At 42.1% G+C, this 17,342-nt stretch overlaps 4 protein-coding genes across 7 annotated transcripts in view; 2 read left to right on the top strand and 2 right to left on the bottom strand.

Moving 5' to 3' along the window:
• Positions 1–1,631, top strand: part of RB195_001612 (uncharacterized protein) — a gene marked incomplete at both ends in the record, with an annotated part of 35,809 nt that extends 34,178 nt beyond the window's left edge. Inside the window, 4 exons of the mRNA XM_064198487.1 lie at positions 77–244; positions 301–420; positions 1,296–1,482; positions 1,540–1,631. Coding sequence (XP_064054368.1) covers positions 77–244; positions 301–420; positions 1,296–1,482; positions 1,540–1,631 — 567 coding nt within the window. The remainder of the gene's footprint in view (positions 1–76; positions 245–300; positions 421–1,295; positions 1,483–1,539) is intronic.
• A 1,245-nt stretch (positions 1,632–2,876) lies between these two features.
• On the bottom strand, positions 2,877–5,522 carry RB195_001611 (uncharacterized protein; the record flags this gene model as incomplete). Of its 4 annotated transcripts, XM_064198486.1 has the most annotated exons (11): positions 2,877–2,942; positions 3,018–3,095; positions 3,160–3,199; positions 3,275–3,426; positions 3,500–3,586; positions 3,915–3,989; positions 4,121–4,187; positions 4,279–4,337; positions 4,777–4,869; positions 5,048–5,080; positions 5,137–5,172. In XM_064198486.1, 11 exons carry the CDS (start codon positions 5,170–5,172, stop codon positions 2,877–2,879), a joined length of 786 nt encoding a protein of 261 aa, XP_064054365.1. The 4 variants fall into 4 exon arrangements, with proteins under 4 accessions (XP_064054365.1, XP_064054364.1, XP_064054366.1 ...); XM_064198483.1 differs by lacking the exons at positions 5,048–5,080; positions 5,137–5,172 and adding exons at positions 5,230–5,284; positions 5,467–5,522 and having other exon boundaries at positions 4,121–4,337; positions 4,709–4,869; XM_064198485.1 differs by lacking the exon at positions 4,279–4,337 and having other exon boundaries at positions 3,915–3,995; positions 4,121–4,234.
• A 2,145-nt stretch (positions 5,523–7,667) lies between these two features.
• RB195_001610 (uncharacterized protein) lies at positions 7,668–8,877 on the bottom strand (the record flags this gene model as incomplete). The annotated part of the gene is made up of 7 exons (XM_064198482.1): positions 7,668–7,688; positions 7,750–7,784; positions 7,842–7,946; positions 8,016–8,036; positions 8,095–8,113; positions 8,681–8,755; positions 8,830–8,877. The coding sequence occupies 7 exons, from the start codon at positions 8,875–8,877 to the stop codon at positions 7,668–7,670; spliced, it is 324 nt and encodes a 107-aa protein (XP_064054363.1).
• A 1,168-nt stretch (positions 8,878–10,045) lies between these two features.
• On the top strand, positions 10,046–13,091 carry RB195_001609 (uncharacterized protein; the record flags this gene model as incomplete). Its single annotated transcript, XM_064198481.1, has 6 exons — positions 10,046–10,105; positions 11,448–11,592; positions 11,674–11,730; positions 12,498–12,559; positions 12,761–12,832; positions 12,888–13,091. The coding sequence occupies 6 exons, from the start codon at positions 10,046–10,048 to the stop codon at positions 13,089–13,091; spliced, it is 600 nt and encodes a 199-aa protein (XP_064054362.1).
• Between the last annotated feature and the right edge of the window lie 4,251 nt (positions 13,092–17,342).

Below are 17,342 nucleotides of genomic sequence, written 5' to 3'. Positions count from 1 at the left end.
TTTGAGGGGAACCTATGCAGTGAAAGAAGCACACCAAATTCTCGGGAGATTCGTGATATTATCTATTCTTTTTCAGCCCGACTCCGATATTTCTGATTACACCTATGAAAGAACACTGAAAATGGAAGAGAGAACAAAACTTCTTAAAAGTCTTAACAAAGCCGACCGCGAGAAGGACCTTCAATCGCATATTGAAGACGTCGTTCGAGAAAGGAAGTTGAGCAGAATCAATGAGGAGGATATGGTAAGAGTCTGAGGAAATCTGTCTAAGGATTATCGAATACGTCAGAGTGTTTCCAGATTGTTCCACTAGAAAAAACATTGGATGTCTTGTCTGAAGAGCACGCGGACTCCGAGAAGAAACCTTCGAAAGTCGAGGGTAAAGGAGTGCGATTCAGCGATGATGAATCGTTGAAGGATGTAAGTGAGCTGGCAATTTCCTCAACTTTCCCCTCAGAAGTACGTAGGTAACCTCTGGTAGCGTTGGAAGCTCCCTGCAGAGTTAGTTAAGTACATGCTAGGACAGGAAGGATTAGTGATAGCAGTCGATTTATTCGTAACTTCTCGCTCCATGACGCGTCATGCCGAAGCGTTCGGTCAGTAGTGATCAGCTGCCACTGACGCGCACATCCTGCGCCGTAGCGTCTGTGAGCTCTACTGAGAGGCTCAGACGTAAAGCATAGAAATTCGCCTTGATTCTGTCGTATTTCGATAGGAATCCCCTCTGGAGGGTCTCCTTAAACTTCATGCCAGTGGTAGTTATATCTCTCCGAGCGTCCCAGACTCACGTCTGACGCATACGTTACGGCAACGGGGCTGAGCATAATTGTTTACTACCGATACATATAGCAAGGATAACTCAGAACATACCAGAATAAATGCCATTTGAAAAGACTTCAGTAGAACGGTTTCAAGGTTTTTCATTTCAACTTCAAATTGGGAGTAGCATTTAGTGAATTGTACTGGAATAATTTTACTCATATCTTCTGACAAAAAGGCAAGAGTGTGGATTTTTAGAACTGATCAGTAGAAGTACAGATAAAGGGTGGATGTCGTGCAGCGGTACGTTCCCTGGATTAGAAAAGTCTGTGGTTAGAATGCTTCCAAAGGCAAAAAAAAACTTTCCTCCTATCGGAGATGGAAAATTCCTAGCAAATTTATCTGAGAGGATAAACACTAACTTGATACAGTGGGTCCAAAAAGTGTTGCTCTCCAATGAACCTTCTAGCCAACGAAGCATCTTTCACTACTCAACTACTTTCATTACCTTCATCCATTACTAACAAGATTTTCAGCACAACAAACCAGGAAATGGAACGTTAGAACGTGAAAGCGAAGAACGCCGAAGGAAACGTCGTTATAACGTCCACAAAATGCATACGGCAGTAAAACTGAACGAACTGATGAAAGACAAATCGGCAGACTGCCAATTGTTGATCGTTAATCTACCAGGACCGCCGGATCAAGACTCTGACACATACTGTAAGCGTTAGCCACATTAGTTTCCTGCATCCGATCCACATGGGCATAGAATTTCAGACATGGAATTCATCGAAGCGCTGACTGAGGGTTTGAACCGCGTGCTTTTGGTACGTGGTACTGGAGCCGAAGTGGTCACCATCTACTCTTAGTTCCTAGCATTTCTACCCGATCTTGCAATCATTCGTTCATTCTTATTCATTCTTTTTTTGACTATCCTCGCCCATATGCACTGCGGGTATCACACATATACAAATTAGATCGTACATAGGCGCCAAGATTAAAGCACGATTTTCTCGGTATTGCACCATCGATGACGTCATCCAGGTGATGTCCTCACTCGTCGCTCTATCTTAGGCTCATCCAGTTTGCCAATTTACTATCTGGATGTCAATGTTTCTTGTACCGGTTCTTGTTCGCACCAAAAAGCAACCCTAATCAAATTTCCTCACATTATCAATCATCAGGATCCGTTGAGTCCCATCACCTTACCTATCCTCTATAATTAAACTTTGAGACGCTGTTCGGTATTGAATAGTACCGACCACATGAACACATTAACCCTCATTGCTCTTCAAAATCGCGTGTACGGTATTGTTTGACCCACGTAGTCGTGAACTGGTGGCATTTCGGTGATTATTGATCAGTTTTTATGTTGTACTTCCTCTTTTTTCCTCTGTACGCATGAAGAGGTGTAGTGACTACTTAACACAGATATTGTTACAAGTGACGTAAACAAAGTTATAAATGTTGTACATATCTGTTGATGCGCAGTATACATGTTTAATGAAATGGAGCCCGACTGATTTTTGCACAATTTTGCAGTGAGACCCGTGCGGCTACAATGTGGGCGGGTCGCAGACTTCCCTTAACTACAAGTTCTATGCAAAGGACAAAACCATAGTGAAATGATGCAACGGACGTATAGTCGGCTCAGAACGACCTGAATCTCGGACAGTTGCGTAAGCAGCGGAAGTCGAGAGTGGATCCTCGCCAGCAACAGTTATCGTCGAACTCTGAGCGAAGTTAGCTGTCGTCCCACCCCGATCACAGCAGTTCGCGTGTTTTGCAGATTCTCTGTGCAATTACGAAGCACATACTGACGATAAAGATTATTTACTTTTCTGTATTACGTGCAATAAAACATTGTACATAATAAAAACCAGGTATAGACGTACTTAATCTCAAAATAATAGGATATAAAGCATGCGTCAATATAAGAGTTGCTATGGTTAAATGACATGGAACACGGGAGTAACATGAGGTAAAAAGCGAAAGATCTTAGAAATCGGCAACCAAACGATTATTCTACTTTCCTGGCACTATTGCTGAGCACATCGACTATTTTCCTGCTTAGGAGCATTTGGTGTGTCCAAAAGATTTGTTGTCTTGTCTACTCATTTGTACAAGGTAAAGTGAAGCGTACGGTTGGGAGTAACTGCTGCAAGTTCTGTGGTGGATTCCTAGAACATGCCAAGATTAAAAAATGACTTGAAAGCGACGAAAGAAGTGTGGGATAAAAAAAGACCGTTACTAACCTCAAGTGCTGGACCCGCAATTGAGTCAAACGATTTGGACGGCGTTGGTGAAGACGGTGCAGATTTGAATGCGTGGTCCTGAAACAAACGATACTATCCGATTCAATTTCTCGTATTCATTTCAGTATTCATTTTCACGTACTTTGTCAGATCTTTCATCGAATTCTTCTTCGTCAGGTAGCCTTTAAAATGTTCGATTAAGCGAATAAATCTATGAGAGTTTGTACCGAAAGACACTCGAAACGATCACACCCCACCTCTTTCCATAAGCATCAAGTAGACAAGTTTTTTCAGCGAGGACGGGTGCCACAGGCACATTGGATGCGTCAGTTTGCGCTTTCAAACGATCTCTCTCTTTGTACATTTCTTGTTTATACTTTACCTCCAATTCGTCAAACTCGTCGCACTGCTGTAACATAAATGACATCAAAAATGTTGCTGTTAGTTTAATCATTGCTATAACAATAAACAAAAGCAATAACCTTTCCTAAATACTCCATGTAGTCATCTTTTATAGCCAAGTAGCGCTTTAGTTCTCCAACTTTATTGCAAGAAGAGTAGTTGGCAATCTAGAAAGAAATATTCCTTTAACAGAACAGTTAAACGAAACCTTTTGAAAGCCGAGACAGCGCAAGATCAACCCTACACAATCAAGTCAAAAAAATTCTCGAAAAAAAAACTTCGGAATAAGGAACAACACGTTGTTGAAACGGCTCTGCAAGCATTAGCTCAAATTGGATAATAATTAAAACCACAAAACTCGAAAAGTTTCCCCAAAAAAGGAAGTAAGAGTAAGTAAAGTGTGTAAATGAGAGGTGAGAAGAACCAGGAGAAAAGCAGATTTAATGACCATCCATAAGTCACAAGAACATCTCTGTAAAATAGTTGAAGACCTACTTTTTTTAGTTGTTCTTTCTCCATTTTCAGAATATCGACCTCCCTCTCAAGCCCCTCTATCTTCTGCTCAGCATTCTGAAACTAAATGTTCCTCTAAATCGAGGGAACGATGCAATTCCGAAGAAATCTACGATCATTCTTTTCAGTTCATCGGTATCATTCACTTAACTACAGTCAATGCCTTGAGCAGAAGGACACTGGCTCACCTCCGCCGAGCATGGCAACTTCTTCGGAGCTTTTTTTTTGTTTCTGACGGTTTCTTGTCCTTTTCTCCTTATAATAGTGATCCGATGGGAAGGGGAATTTTTAGCAAAGTTCTTCTTCAAAAGTGTTACAGTTTGTTTTGTTTTCTTTTTTGGATCACCATATGATTTTAATTGGTGAGTATTGAACTTCTGCTCCATTTCCTCGTAAAAGTGCATGCTTAATGGTTTTTTTTGAAATTATAGACGTACTGAGATAACAGAATTCATCGAAGAGAAACGTTGGTGGGATACAGTCGCACGAAAATGTGGGACAGAAGCTCAATTCCTACGAGTTGATATCTTGGAGAAGCCCTAGCAGCAGAAGGTACTACTAGACTATCGAGAAATCTTGACCAAGATTATGACTGCGAAGAAGTCAATCGTGCATAGCTACACGAGAAAATGATGAAAGCAATGGAAAAGGATTATGATATAACTATGCACTCTTATTCGTATACTATTTTACGAGAAAGGGCGGAAAACTACCGGAAAAAAACTCCACAGAGACGGTTCATTCGTCGCCATCACCAAGCACTTAGCGGGTCTTACGAATATTTGAAAGAACAGTGTACAGGGTCTGATCTGCTGATCTGATTCTTAATGTCCTGAACTATTACCCGCTCCATCTCAACGATATTCATTTTCTGCTGCTCGCACAGTTCCCGCTGTTCGGCACTTTGTTGAGTTACCTTGTCATCTTGTGAATTTTGCTGAAATAATGGAAATGGTATGATATTCATTTGCGATGATTGAATTGAAACTGTTGTGAGGAAAACGCTTTCTCTTTTTCGCTTAAAAGTAGAGATTGAAATCAAGGAGAGATAAAAAAGTGGAGTAGCAAGAACTCACTTCTCAGAGTTGTTTCTTTTCTTCTTCCAATTTTTTAACCAATGCTTCTAGCTCATGGATTCTCTGTTCTGACTAAAAAGCAATACACGATGTGCATTTCTTTGGAATGGAATGTTTAAATAACTAACGTCTCCAATAGAAATTCTGTTGTTGCTTATCAACATATCCTTTCATGACGTTGCTACAAATCTACAACTCTAGAAGTGCTAATCGAAAATCACCCCTGAGGAGTCTTCCGGATGTGTCCTGGGCTGGTCTGGAGTGAGCATTCTGATTCTGAAAACACAGCTACCTAGTTTTTTCACTTATCTTTCTCCCTAATCAGAACTATTTTTTGTGAAAATCTTACGCATTTCTTGAAGCAACAGTGAGAACGGGCACCACAGGCACACTGGATGGGTCAATTTGAGCTTTCAACCGATCCCTTTCTTTGCATAAGTCAGCAATTTCTTCTATACTTTGCTTCTATGTCATCAAACTCCTCACACCGCCGTAATTTCAATCCTATTGACATCGCTCTGAAGTTTTACCATAGCTGGAAGAGTAGACAAAACCACACTCTTCCTAGGTAGTCTATGTAGTCATCTTTGATAGCCAAGTGACGTTTTAGTTCTCCAACTTCGTTGCAAGACGAGTGTTGGCAATCTAGAAAGGATAGAATCCAATATCTAATACCAGTCTGAAAGTCCGGCTAAAGCCGGACTCCAGAATTTCAGTGGTGTTTGCTTCATCGCCTTCACTGATCAACGAAAATTAATATTAGTGCCGTTTGCTATGAAATTGGACTTGTGTATCTCAAACTTTCTTCCTTTTTTATATTATAACTAAAAGCGAAAGACTTCATGGTCTACTTTCTAAACGCGTCAATTCTACATTTGGAGAGCATTCGGACTTCAGCTTTAAACACTCCTTACCAATATATTACGAACAAAATTTAAAGGAACACTCGAAATATGGGTTTTCCTCCTTTTTCTATAAACAGTTATCAAAGAGTGATGTTCTGGCATAAATTGAAAAAAAAAACATCATCCTACTGATAAAGATGACGTTCCACGTCAGACTACATAAACATCTTGCTACTATTTAAGCAGCCGTTTGCATGCGGGTTTCCACTTTCTGAGAACGGCATGCTACAAACTTGAGGCGAACGAAGAAGGAAATAGGCACGTGGACGAGTCGAGTCGTAAAGGTGAAAAGCAAAGCGCACTGTGGTCACGGCTATGAAACGGCTGCAACCATTTACCTTTTACGTCATGCACACTGAGTTATTGCGCACCAATGACCGGGTCCACCGACGCCGGTGAATCCGTCGCACCCCATATTATGGATATCTGGCGCCGGCGCACCAATCTGACGCCAATGGACCCGTCGCACCACCTTCCATAGGTATCTGACGCCCGTGGACCCATCGCACCACCTTCCATAAGTATCTGACGCCACACACACACACACACACACACACACACACACACACACACACACACACACACACACACACACACACACACACACACACACACACACACACACACACACACACACACACACACACACACACACACACACACACACACACACACACACACACACACACACACACACACACACACACACACACACACACACACACACACACACACACACACACACACACACACACACACACACACACACACACACACACACACACACACACACACACACACACACACACACACACACACACACACACACACACACACACACACACACACACACACACACACACACACACACACACACACACACACACACACACACACACACACACACACACACACACACACACACACACACACACACACACACACACACACACACACACACACACACACACACACACACACACACACACACACACACACACACACACACACACACACACACACACACACACACACACACACACACACACACACACACACACACACACACACCCACACACACACACACACACACACACACACACACACACACACACACACACACACACACACACACACACACACACACACACACACACACACACACACACACACACACACACACACACACACACACACACACACACACACACACACACACACACACACACACACACACACACACACACACACACACACACACACACACACACACACACACACACACACACACACACACACACACACACACACACACACACACACACACACACACACACACACACACACACACACACACACACACACACACACACGTGACAGAATAAGTCCGTATACATGATAAGGTTAGGAACATAAGGTCCTGAAACACTGTATAAGAATCTGTCTCACATGCCCAAATCTGATTTGCAAAGAAAAAATCGTTAAAATAAGAAAATAATAAATAAATTAATAATAATTTTAATAACAACAATTAGCTGGAGAGATTCTGGAAACTACAGATTCAAAATGATAGAACTAAACAAGTATTTAAAAAAATAATTATCGAGAGTGAACATAGCAAAAGGAAAGGAGAGGACAGGTGATTTAAAAACCGTCCGGAAGTCGTAAGGACATCGTTACGAGACAGCTGAAGATCTACCTTTTCTAGCTGTTGTTTTTCCGTGTTCAGGATATCGGCGTCCCATTCAAGCGCTTTACACTTTCTGCTCAGCGTCCTGAAACTCCATCTTTTTCTTATCCTGCAAAACTAAGCGAAATACAAATATGAAAATTTACCTTTGAAGCATCTTCATTGTGATTAATTGTGCAATCTGGGATCAGCATTCTGATTAAAAATGATGGAGAAGGAGCGAATAACTGCGACTGACTATCTATCACAGATTCGTTGAGATTCCTTGAGATGTCCAATGTTTCATCGTAAGCATTTCTACCGTCCAAATTCTGATCCCAAGTTTGTGCGGTGGTCTTTCCTACTTAAAAAAATCCGAAAAAAATGAAAAAAATGACTAGTACAATTCAGCAAAAAAAAAATCTAGTGAAACCGTCAAAGATGGCAGCACGAGCTGTATTTGCACATCATCACTCTTTTTCAGTGAAGTCCCTCCTTAGATGGTTGCAAACTGATCGGTTTTTGATGCTTCTGGAAGCAAATTATGGGCTTTTCATCTGCGACTCAAAGGGTAAAGCTCATGAAGCTCATATTATCGGGAACATTAATGCTGGAAACAATTATTAGTGAGTGATGAGAACTTTCTAGAGTACAGTATTAAATAATCCACTAATTTACGGAATAGTAAAGCTGATTGGACATGAAGATAATGAGCACAGAAGGTTATGGTAGAACACTTATCAGGACCATCTTACCCCACACACCTGACGAAGTAAGGAAGCATATAAATGCACATGAATTATCCGAAGCATTCGGATTCTAGAGATCTAGGATGCAATAATTCATCAGTAATAAACAACGAAGAGAATAGAGAAATTCGAAAACCAACGGAATAAACTCAGCCATTCTCGAAATTAGGGATTTGGTGCATCAAGATCTCAGAAATAATTATGTCACGTTTGAATTCACACTTTAGAATCGTTTTTTTGGGTGCATAGGGAACTCAGAATTCAGGAAAGCACCGGCAAGTATAGTAAAGTAATACACGTGATTCTTCTTCGCGCAAAAAAACAAAACTTCATTTGCTGTCAAACTCGCAATTCTTTTGGGAGCAGTTCTGACGCTGGGAGATGCTGCAGACCATGGGCCTTGTAGTGACGGTCGCTTCTTGGTCTGGAAACAGAAGGAAATTTAGGTGCTAACAAGGTTAAACTATGTGCTGCAATGCAACGGAAAAGCACCCTCACCTCTTTCTTGGCCGCAGTATCGAGCAGGTTTTCCTTATCGAGTTGCATTGGTTAGTTCTAAAATTTCCAAAGTCACTAAGGGAAACGATTGCTGTAGGGGATTAATTGAGTACAGCTAGAACAGCGTAGGAATGTGACGTAGTTTTGAAGAACAGTGCTGTTCAACACTACCTCATTCTCATGCTTAACACTTCGACAGTTCGGATATCGTAACGAGGATCGTCGTCAACAATTCAAAATGCTGTGGTTCGCGCGTCCCGCTTTCAGGTTTTGATTGGAACATGAAATATGCAGGTGTATTACAAGCGAAGTGCTGCGGCAAGCTAACATTCACAGTTAAATGAAATCTGTGTTATCATTAGATAATATTGGTTGTCTAACCTATACTGACTATCAAAATCCTCTTGAGTACTGTCGGGTGTGAACGACGTGAAGCTTGGCACAGTTGCTGAGCTCGAAGTGACGGTGGTGGAGCCAGCGAGTACGATCGGAATGGGACCCTCACTTGCTGCAATCGGCTGCTGACATGAGTAAAAGTCCCACTTCGATCGCAACCGCTAACTCCACCGCCCCACTTCGAACTCAGCCGCTTACGCCACGGCACCTGGCTCCAGGTCCCTTTGACCCGACAAAAACGCGTTTTTAGTTGCTATTTTGGGCATATTCTCTAACACTTGAATCATCTGAAGAGGAGGAAAGTAGAGCAGTTGAAATCGAGGTGGGACCAACGCGAACTGTAGCGACGAGTAGTGGCTAGCAACCGTCCTCCCCTGATCCTAACCGTTGCGCTCCTCGGCACGGCGTCGAGCGCAGCCTTGCGCTTGCTCAACTGCACCTGCTCCATGTCGTTTTGACACTGCTGTGCGATAGGTGCGAGTACAACTATTTCCCTGCACAAAGAGAAGTCGACAATTCTTTAGTTATACAACATGTCGACATAACAATCGAGCACTTGTAAACCTAAAGATCGAGGGTGGAACCTTCCCTGTTGTATTCGTGATGCGCTGCGCTTATCACTCACATCGCATCGCAACATGTTTACCTCGACCATCAGAAGATTGTAATGGTATGTGAGAGGAGAAACGAGTTTAAAAACTCTAGATGAATAGACGGCTAGGGGATCGCGTGAGAGACTACGAAGTATAGTAGAGGCATGACAATGGAATGTTATTTAAAAGCCTTGCAGCTACAGTAGGAAGCATTCTTCACGGCAGTAATGCTACGAATCGCCGTCGTCGTGCTGGTGCTCGGCTTAACCGGCAGCGTTGCTGAAGAAGTGGGAGTGTTGAGTTTTAGTTTTTTTCTGCTACAATAATTTAAGACTTGGTCAGTAACAAACAAGTATTTTTTGGGTCGTATTGCTCTATTGGGGTGCGGTCAAACTCACACACTTCTTAAAATTTTAAATTTAGACAAACTTTACCACAGGTCCACTTCGTGCATAGCCTCATCGGATTGGTAGAGGAAGTATTTTAATGTTGATATATCACTCCTCACTTGTTCCGATAAATTTTACCACAGGTCCATTACGTGCGTGCATCACACACTTCCGTTTTTTGTTTCATCCATACGCAGTGTTTCACTTAAATGTCTCTACATAAATCCAATAGCCGAAGCGAATCCATGTATCAAGAGAGCATTCATCTTGAAATTGATGAAAGTGGGCACTTTAACGCTGAGGCTAGAACCGAGCCAAAATGATTCGACTTGAGGTGCAGCCGCGTAAAGGTTGAACCTGAAGTGGACTACCCTTACCAGCTCCAAAATCCTTGAGAAGTTGAACAAGGGTGCCACCGCACTGCTTTTAGAGTAACTGACCGCGCAGGCAACTTGCACCACAATTCATCGGGTCGTTTTGAACCAAAAGTACAACCAGTGAGAGTGAGAAGTGCCGAGTCGGTCGTAAGCTGATCAATTCCATAGTTCGTTGCTTCTTTTCCTCCTTCCACTGATCCTGACTACTTTTTCAGATGTAGCTAAACGTGGAGTTCATAGGAAGCACTTCGGACACATCCATAGGGTGGAAAAGGAAATCCAACAAATCAATGATGCTAGAAACGTTCGTAGCGTAGTCAGTGGATGGGTGCTAAATGGAAATCTATAGATCCGCACAAAAAACGTTCATGTCAACGCTACTCTCGAACTAGAAGCTTTGTTTTCTGGGATCATCGATATGCTGTGCGTAGCTTGACCAACTATGTATTCAAACATTATTTGAGCGCATAACCCGTGTTTCCGAACTAGAATCCGGCCAGAGATTCGCAATCTCCTTGCTGGATTCGATTGTGTGTTTAGCACACTGATAAGCATTAATGCGGTGAGAATTCCGCCCTGCTCCACTCTTACAGATGCACTCTGGAGGTTAATCACTAGCTCCGCTGTTCCTTCTTAGCTATGCCGCTCTCGAGCACCAGCGAGCAGAATAACCAACGAGGGACATTTCAAGCGATTTTGTACCTTAGGCTCAAATCGCTTTGATCGAACTGTAGTGAAGTCCAAGTCACCACAATCATGTCCATATTTTGCATGGTCTAAGACTTTTCTTTGCACGTCTTCAATATCTTCTTTGTATACGTTTTTTCTATTTTCCTATGTGCGCGTTGGCGTTGCTACTTCAGAATGTGAAAGATGCGATGGCAGCAGGTCACCACGGTGGCCATAGCGATTTTCATGAACATCATGGACCTCCACAAATGCCCTTCTACGGTGACTTCAATTTCAACATCTACGGTTACGGGCGGCATCACGACCATCTCATCAACAGTGGGTTTTGGCATTCGACCTATGACTGCAGTGATTTGGGCATGTGTTCATCTGAAGGACTCTTTCAACAACTATTTCTAGCTCATGTCTGCAGTCTCGATGCCTCTTACGCTGTCTACTCGTATCCTCACAAGAGACGTAAGTATTTCGTAAATTCGCCAATATTAGTGCATTTTGGCTTCCGAAGAACGTAGAGCTGAGACATCTAGGTCCGAATCTGCATCGCTTTTGAGGAGTATAGCTTAAGTGTCGAACTAGGCTTTAGTAGATCGTCATTTTTGGTGCTGAGACCCCGGCGAGGACGCAGAGAAGCTCGTTATGCTCCCTGCGCACTGCTGTTGCCCTGATAGATGGCCAGGGAAGCCCTCTGAATCACTGCGAGTGCTATTTGTTAGCATAGGTCTTTCCTCTCCAGTCACCACATTTTTCACACATTTTCGTCGCACAAATCTGACGTTCTTGGGAGGCGCGCTTATTGGAAATCCAGTTTAGGCATATCTCATGGAAGACAAAAATGTCCAATGGACTTCCCTGGGGACCTTTCTGATAGACTAAAGAAAAGCGCTGAAAATTGACTGTTTTCTACACTTGAGTTTTTTTTTCTGCTGACTATTAGCTGAATGAGCGAAAAAGCACTGTAAATCCAGTTAATTGAGTTCACGACGTTCCATCAGTGTGTTTTGACTTTAAGGAGAATTCACTCAGTACATGAATGCATTTATAGGCGGGTCAAAACGACCTGACGCTCGGTGCAGCTGCGTAAGCGGCTGTGCTGGGAGTGAAGCAGCGAAAAATTTACTCATATCTGCCTACCGGTTAGAACTAACGAGGATACCGCCTCAAGCGCAGCCGCCTAACGCGATTGCACCAGGTTTCATGTCGTTTTAAATTGCATGACATTGCAGACAGGAGACCGCACATTCTGGACTGTTCGGATGCTTTTTCCTATGCGTATCGAGGAGCTGACGTAACTATTTGGAGAGATCTATCAATTTTTTGGAAATTGTTTCCCTTTTACCTATAATCTATTTGCTGAGCAGTTTCAGTTTTTTTTTTCTTTTTGATTTTTGCATGTCCTACGTTTACCATCTTCCAACTTTGACCTCTTTGAGTTTTTTTTTTACTCTTCCCATTGATTTGATTGGTTAACTATCAAGGAGTCGTTCAGAGAGATGACTACACCCAAACAAGTTGCGACAGATGCTGCAAGCAAGCTGCACGACTTGACAACATGAAAGAGGTCGGTCCGCTGATCCCGTATTTTCGCAGGTTGGAATAATTTACGTTCTTTTTAGAGCGAAATCATCGGTATGATGCTGGTAAAGCACCATGTAGCTAAATGTGCGTGTTGTGCACCGTATCGTCCGTACATGGATCTTCTCGGCATCCCCGTACGATATCCTCCGTATCAGCCGCAATACCAACCTTATCAGCAGAATCCACCGCCAACCTACGCGGATCCTACGTACTCGAACAACAATCAACCCACCGGCTATTAGGCTACGCTTGGAAAGGGATGAACCTCGCTCGTGAAACAGGCTAATTGATTTCAGTGAATTTGGCATATCTAGTGAAGTTTTAGCTTTTTGTGTCGCTTCTTCTTCTTTAATCGCTGAAGAACTAAAAAACAGACTGCAAAAGATTTAAGTCTTTCGAAGCGGTCACATACTTTGTTTCAGCTAATTTTTTTATGCGTGAAATTTAAAGAATAAATAATGGCTACTGGAAAGCAAGGGAACTGGCAAGAACAATTAGCCGCAGTGCTTCAACACAGTGAAATACATTGAGGTCAACAACGAAAAGACTGGAGCAAACAGTGATGACATCAACCGCAGACAAAGTCGGTGCCTAAACTGTACGAGAAGCCTATCAGTGCAGCGACATGTACTCGGATCACACAGTTACGTGTCTCCAGGCGATTCTGTCTAATCCTTTTACTCTGCCCCGTGCTGGGACTCGGTGTTTGCACATACTGGCTGCTAACCCCACCGAGTCAGTGATCTACGTATCTGACATTTCTGCAAGCACTTACTGAATAAGTTAGAAAGTGTGCAGCGACGTTGCACGATTTACGCAACTGGAGAAGACTTCAGTTCGTTATGATCAGATTATACGACATCCGCATAGCTACGTACACGAAAAAGATGTCTCGAGTTATTCGGACAACCTTGTGGCCTAATCGACGAAGAGCAGATGTCGAAAATACTGGTTTTTGCTGCCGGCGAATTCCATTTTAGGTTACGTTACTCAAAGAACTACCTAACTACTTCTTCGAAAGAAAACGATTACAGAACCCACAGCAAAAAAAGCATTTTAGAATGGTGCACTCATTCCCTCAAACGGCAAGTCAACTGTACTTCTGGACGGAAGCGAAAATAAAATTCCGCAAACGTATCTTATGAACTTATCGATGTTAGATCGGCAGATTTTTAAACACAATTATCCAAACTCTTGGCGTTGTACGCAATTCATTTAATGTCGTAAATTTTGTGCTGTTACGACAATGATCTGTGTTTATATCTATATATATATATATATATATATATATATATATATATATATATATATATATATATATATACATGTATATATCACTTATTACCCAACATCTTTCATTGATTCGGTCAGAAGTTCCAAATACGAACAACTCTACAGAATCCGATCGTGGGATTGTTCGATCATGTCATGCGCTTATCGTGCACATGTCACTATAAGAATAGGGCGAAGATTAAGAAGAGAAAGCATGAAGTGCGCGACATCGACCATTTTCTTTAGGGAAACGCCGACGAATTTGATTTCATTGGGGTTTAGGTTAGATGTGCACATTACAGTGATTGACGGGGGCCAGCCGATGCATCAAATCAGTGTTTTTATCCTCACAGCCAGGTATAGTTCCAATTTTCCTCCCTCAGAAATGATCAGCCTGCTTAGCTCGGGAAGCCGAACATGTTGCCAAGTGCTCTACACCCATCATATTTTACTTGTGTAATTATTTGATTCCTTCTTTTATTTACTATCATTGGTTTAGAAATCTCAGCGAAATTGCAGTTGTGCCGTTACAATACCCACAGTTTTCAGGTAGTGAAGGCATCATAAACACGTACAAAAGTTTTAAACAGAGCAGCTTACAGTTCAGGCATTCCTGAGAAAAAATGATGAATAACAATTGAGAAACTCTTCCGTAAAACTGTCAACCTGGATTTTCCGGACCAATTTCTCTCCGATTTTCCTAAACTTGTCCGTTTTTACCTCAATCGTTTTGAGTTCTCTTCTGAACAGCTCCGCTTTTCTGCTACTCGTTCTGTGACCATGCAGGGATTACAGCCAGTTAGAGAAAACGCGAGACTATGACCTCGTTTCCAATTCACTTAACAGTTTACGTGAGTTACGCGTCAGATTCGTCGATTAACAGAGGAATTCCCTTCGTTTTTTTCATTAATAATATCTGAAAATATAGAATGCTTCATGATGATATTTCGAACTATATCGTCAAGCCCTTGCATTTCCACCAGTTTTCTTCTTTTTAGTTTGGAGCTTACTTAGAGTACAGAATCAATAGGAGCTCTACTTGTCTCCTCTCAAATAAAAATTTTTCCTAAAGTTTCCTCTAGAAATGCTGCCTGCCATATAATAATTGTGGCATGGGTCCCAGCGAACCCAAGTTACTAGGGCGTACACTTCTGTACACTTTCTTCTCTACACTTTACAGAAGTAGGTATGGCATCACAAATTATTTGCTCAGCGTTTGGAATTGTACTATGTAAATGTGTTAGCTACTGCATCCGATGTCAATTTTTAGCATATTTGTTGTCTAATTCTTTGTATTTTATACGTATTTTGTCATTCGCAATTGAAGGTAACAAAATGAAAAGGGACGTATTATACTGACTGGCAACCACAGTAAAGAGGGCATAAGACGTTTTTTTTTATTTAAAACGTGTTGAGAGGAAGAGAATCTAACAACCCTCTCCAAGAAAGAACGACTTTAAAGGAGAAAGTGGAGGAATCAGAGGCAGGAAGAGGAAGTAGAGGAAAAAAAAACTACGGAGAAGAAAGGGATAAAGTACATGAGTAGTGAGAGTAGGGCTGTGGATGTAGGAGATTTGTCATCCGATTTCATTTCGTGATCTCATATATTCAATAACATGTGGCCGGAAACCAGCCACACCTAAATAGCTTCGGATTGAAATTATTCCACGGTATCTCCTAATATTCAAATATTCCGGCCTCGGTTTGCACTGTCTTCGTTGATCCCCGTTTCATTCCTGTTGTCCTTTTACGAATATCAGTGTTTCTCGCCATAAGAGTAGGTGGACGTGTGGTTTACGGTACTAAGAGGATGTCAGGACGGAAAACTGATAGAAAGGTTATAGGAACGTATCATTTTTCTCAGCGGAATGGTATAGAGTCTGAAGATATGATGTTGGGATTTAATCAAACAACTGTTTAGGATACTTCCATCAACATAAAACAAAAAAAAAAGATATAGGAACTCCATCCGTAGCCTGCGTTTGTAAGTTAAACAAGGGGCAGGCACTGAGATGCAATGAAATAGGTCCTGCCACGAAAACTCGCAAGAAAACCATGAATGGATTCATTTCCACGCTCTAATTACAACAAGAATGGATTTGTTTGGAGATCGGAGGAGTAGTCCCATTCGGGTTGCTTCACTTGTTCCCAACGATCCTTAGAAAACCACATGTAAGCAATGTTTACCGTTTAAAGGCATCACCCCACGAATCTGAGGTGATGCAGATTTCAGGTGGAGTATTCGTATACGGGATGGGAGACTATGGAGAGGGGTGATTCCGTCCATTTCTTGCTAATTGCCGTAAAAAACGGCCCGGGAGATGCGGCGCCGCACAAGGCTGGCGCGCTCCAGTCGAACTCCTTGTAGAAAATAGTGCGCCAGAACGCCTGAAGCCGTATCTTCCGGGCCGTTTTTTACGGCAATTAGGAAGAAATGGACGGAATCACCCTCCTCCCCATAGTCTCCCATCCCGTATACGAATACTTCACCTGAAATCCGCACCGCCTCAGATTCGTGGAGTGATGCCTTTAATGTAAATTACTTGCAATTGCGAGGTGTTCATAACCACTTATGCTGATTTTTTTCGGATCAGAATGAGCTATTCCCGCTCAAACGACTTTCTTCTTGTTGCTCAATGGAATCATTGGAAAGTATCATAAATTTTATTTTTTTTCTAAATCTTGCAAACCTCAGAAAACCTTGTTCTTCCATCCTATCCCCTTGTTCGGTATCCAAAAAATTCACCATTTTAAGATTGAATGAATCTGCAATGTCAATGAATACGTAACATATAAGCAAACTCACGTCACTAATGTGTTTGCATTCGCATTTGTTTGCATGTTTGCGCGGCCTACGTTCAGTCGGAGTTTTTGTACGGATGCATGGCATCATGATCGCATAGTGACGACACTTCAGAAGACACTCGAGACTGGGTTAGGAAAGCTTTTTTCCGCCTCATATACTTCTTGGACTAGTCCCAATTCGCAATCATCTCCCCACACTCTTTCATCTAATATTCCTAGGAAAAAAGTCCATCAATCTTGTTCATCGAAAAATGAATTTCTCTCATTCCCTCAATTTCTAACCACCACTGGGTCCGGCAACATATCAACCGTATCGTTCCATATAACAAATGCTTTCTTTCCACCCTGACTTTTATATAATTTGCTCCAATTTTCTTTTCACTTATTCTAAGAATTATAGCGAACTTTAGCATGAC

The sequence above is a fragment of the Necator americanus genome, chromosome IV (genome assembly GCF_031761385.1).
Source record: "Necator americanus strain Aroian chromosome IV, whole genome shotgun sequence".
NCBI lineage: Eukaryota > Metazoa > Nematoda > Chromadorea > Rhabditida > Ancylostomatidae > Necator > Necator americanus.
Note: the sequence above shows the minus strand (reverse complement) of the source record. Positions and strands in the feature narration are given on the sequence as shown.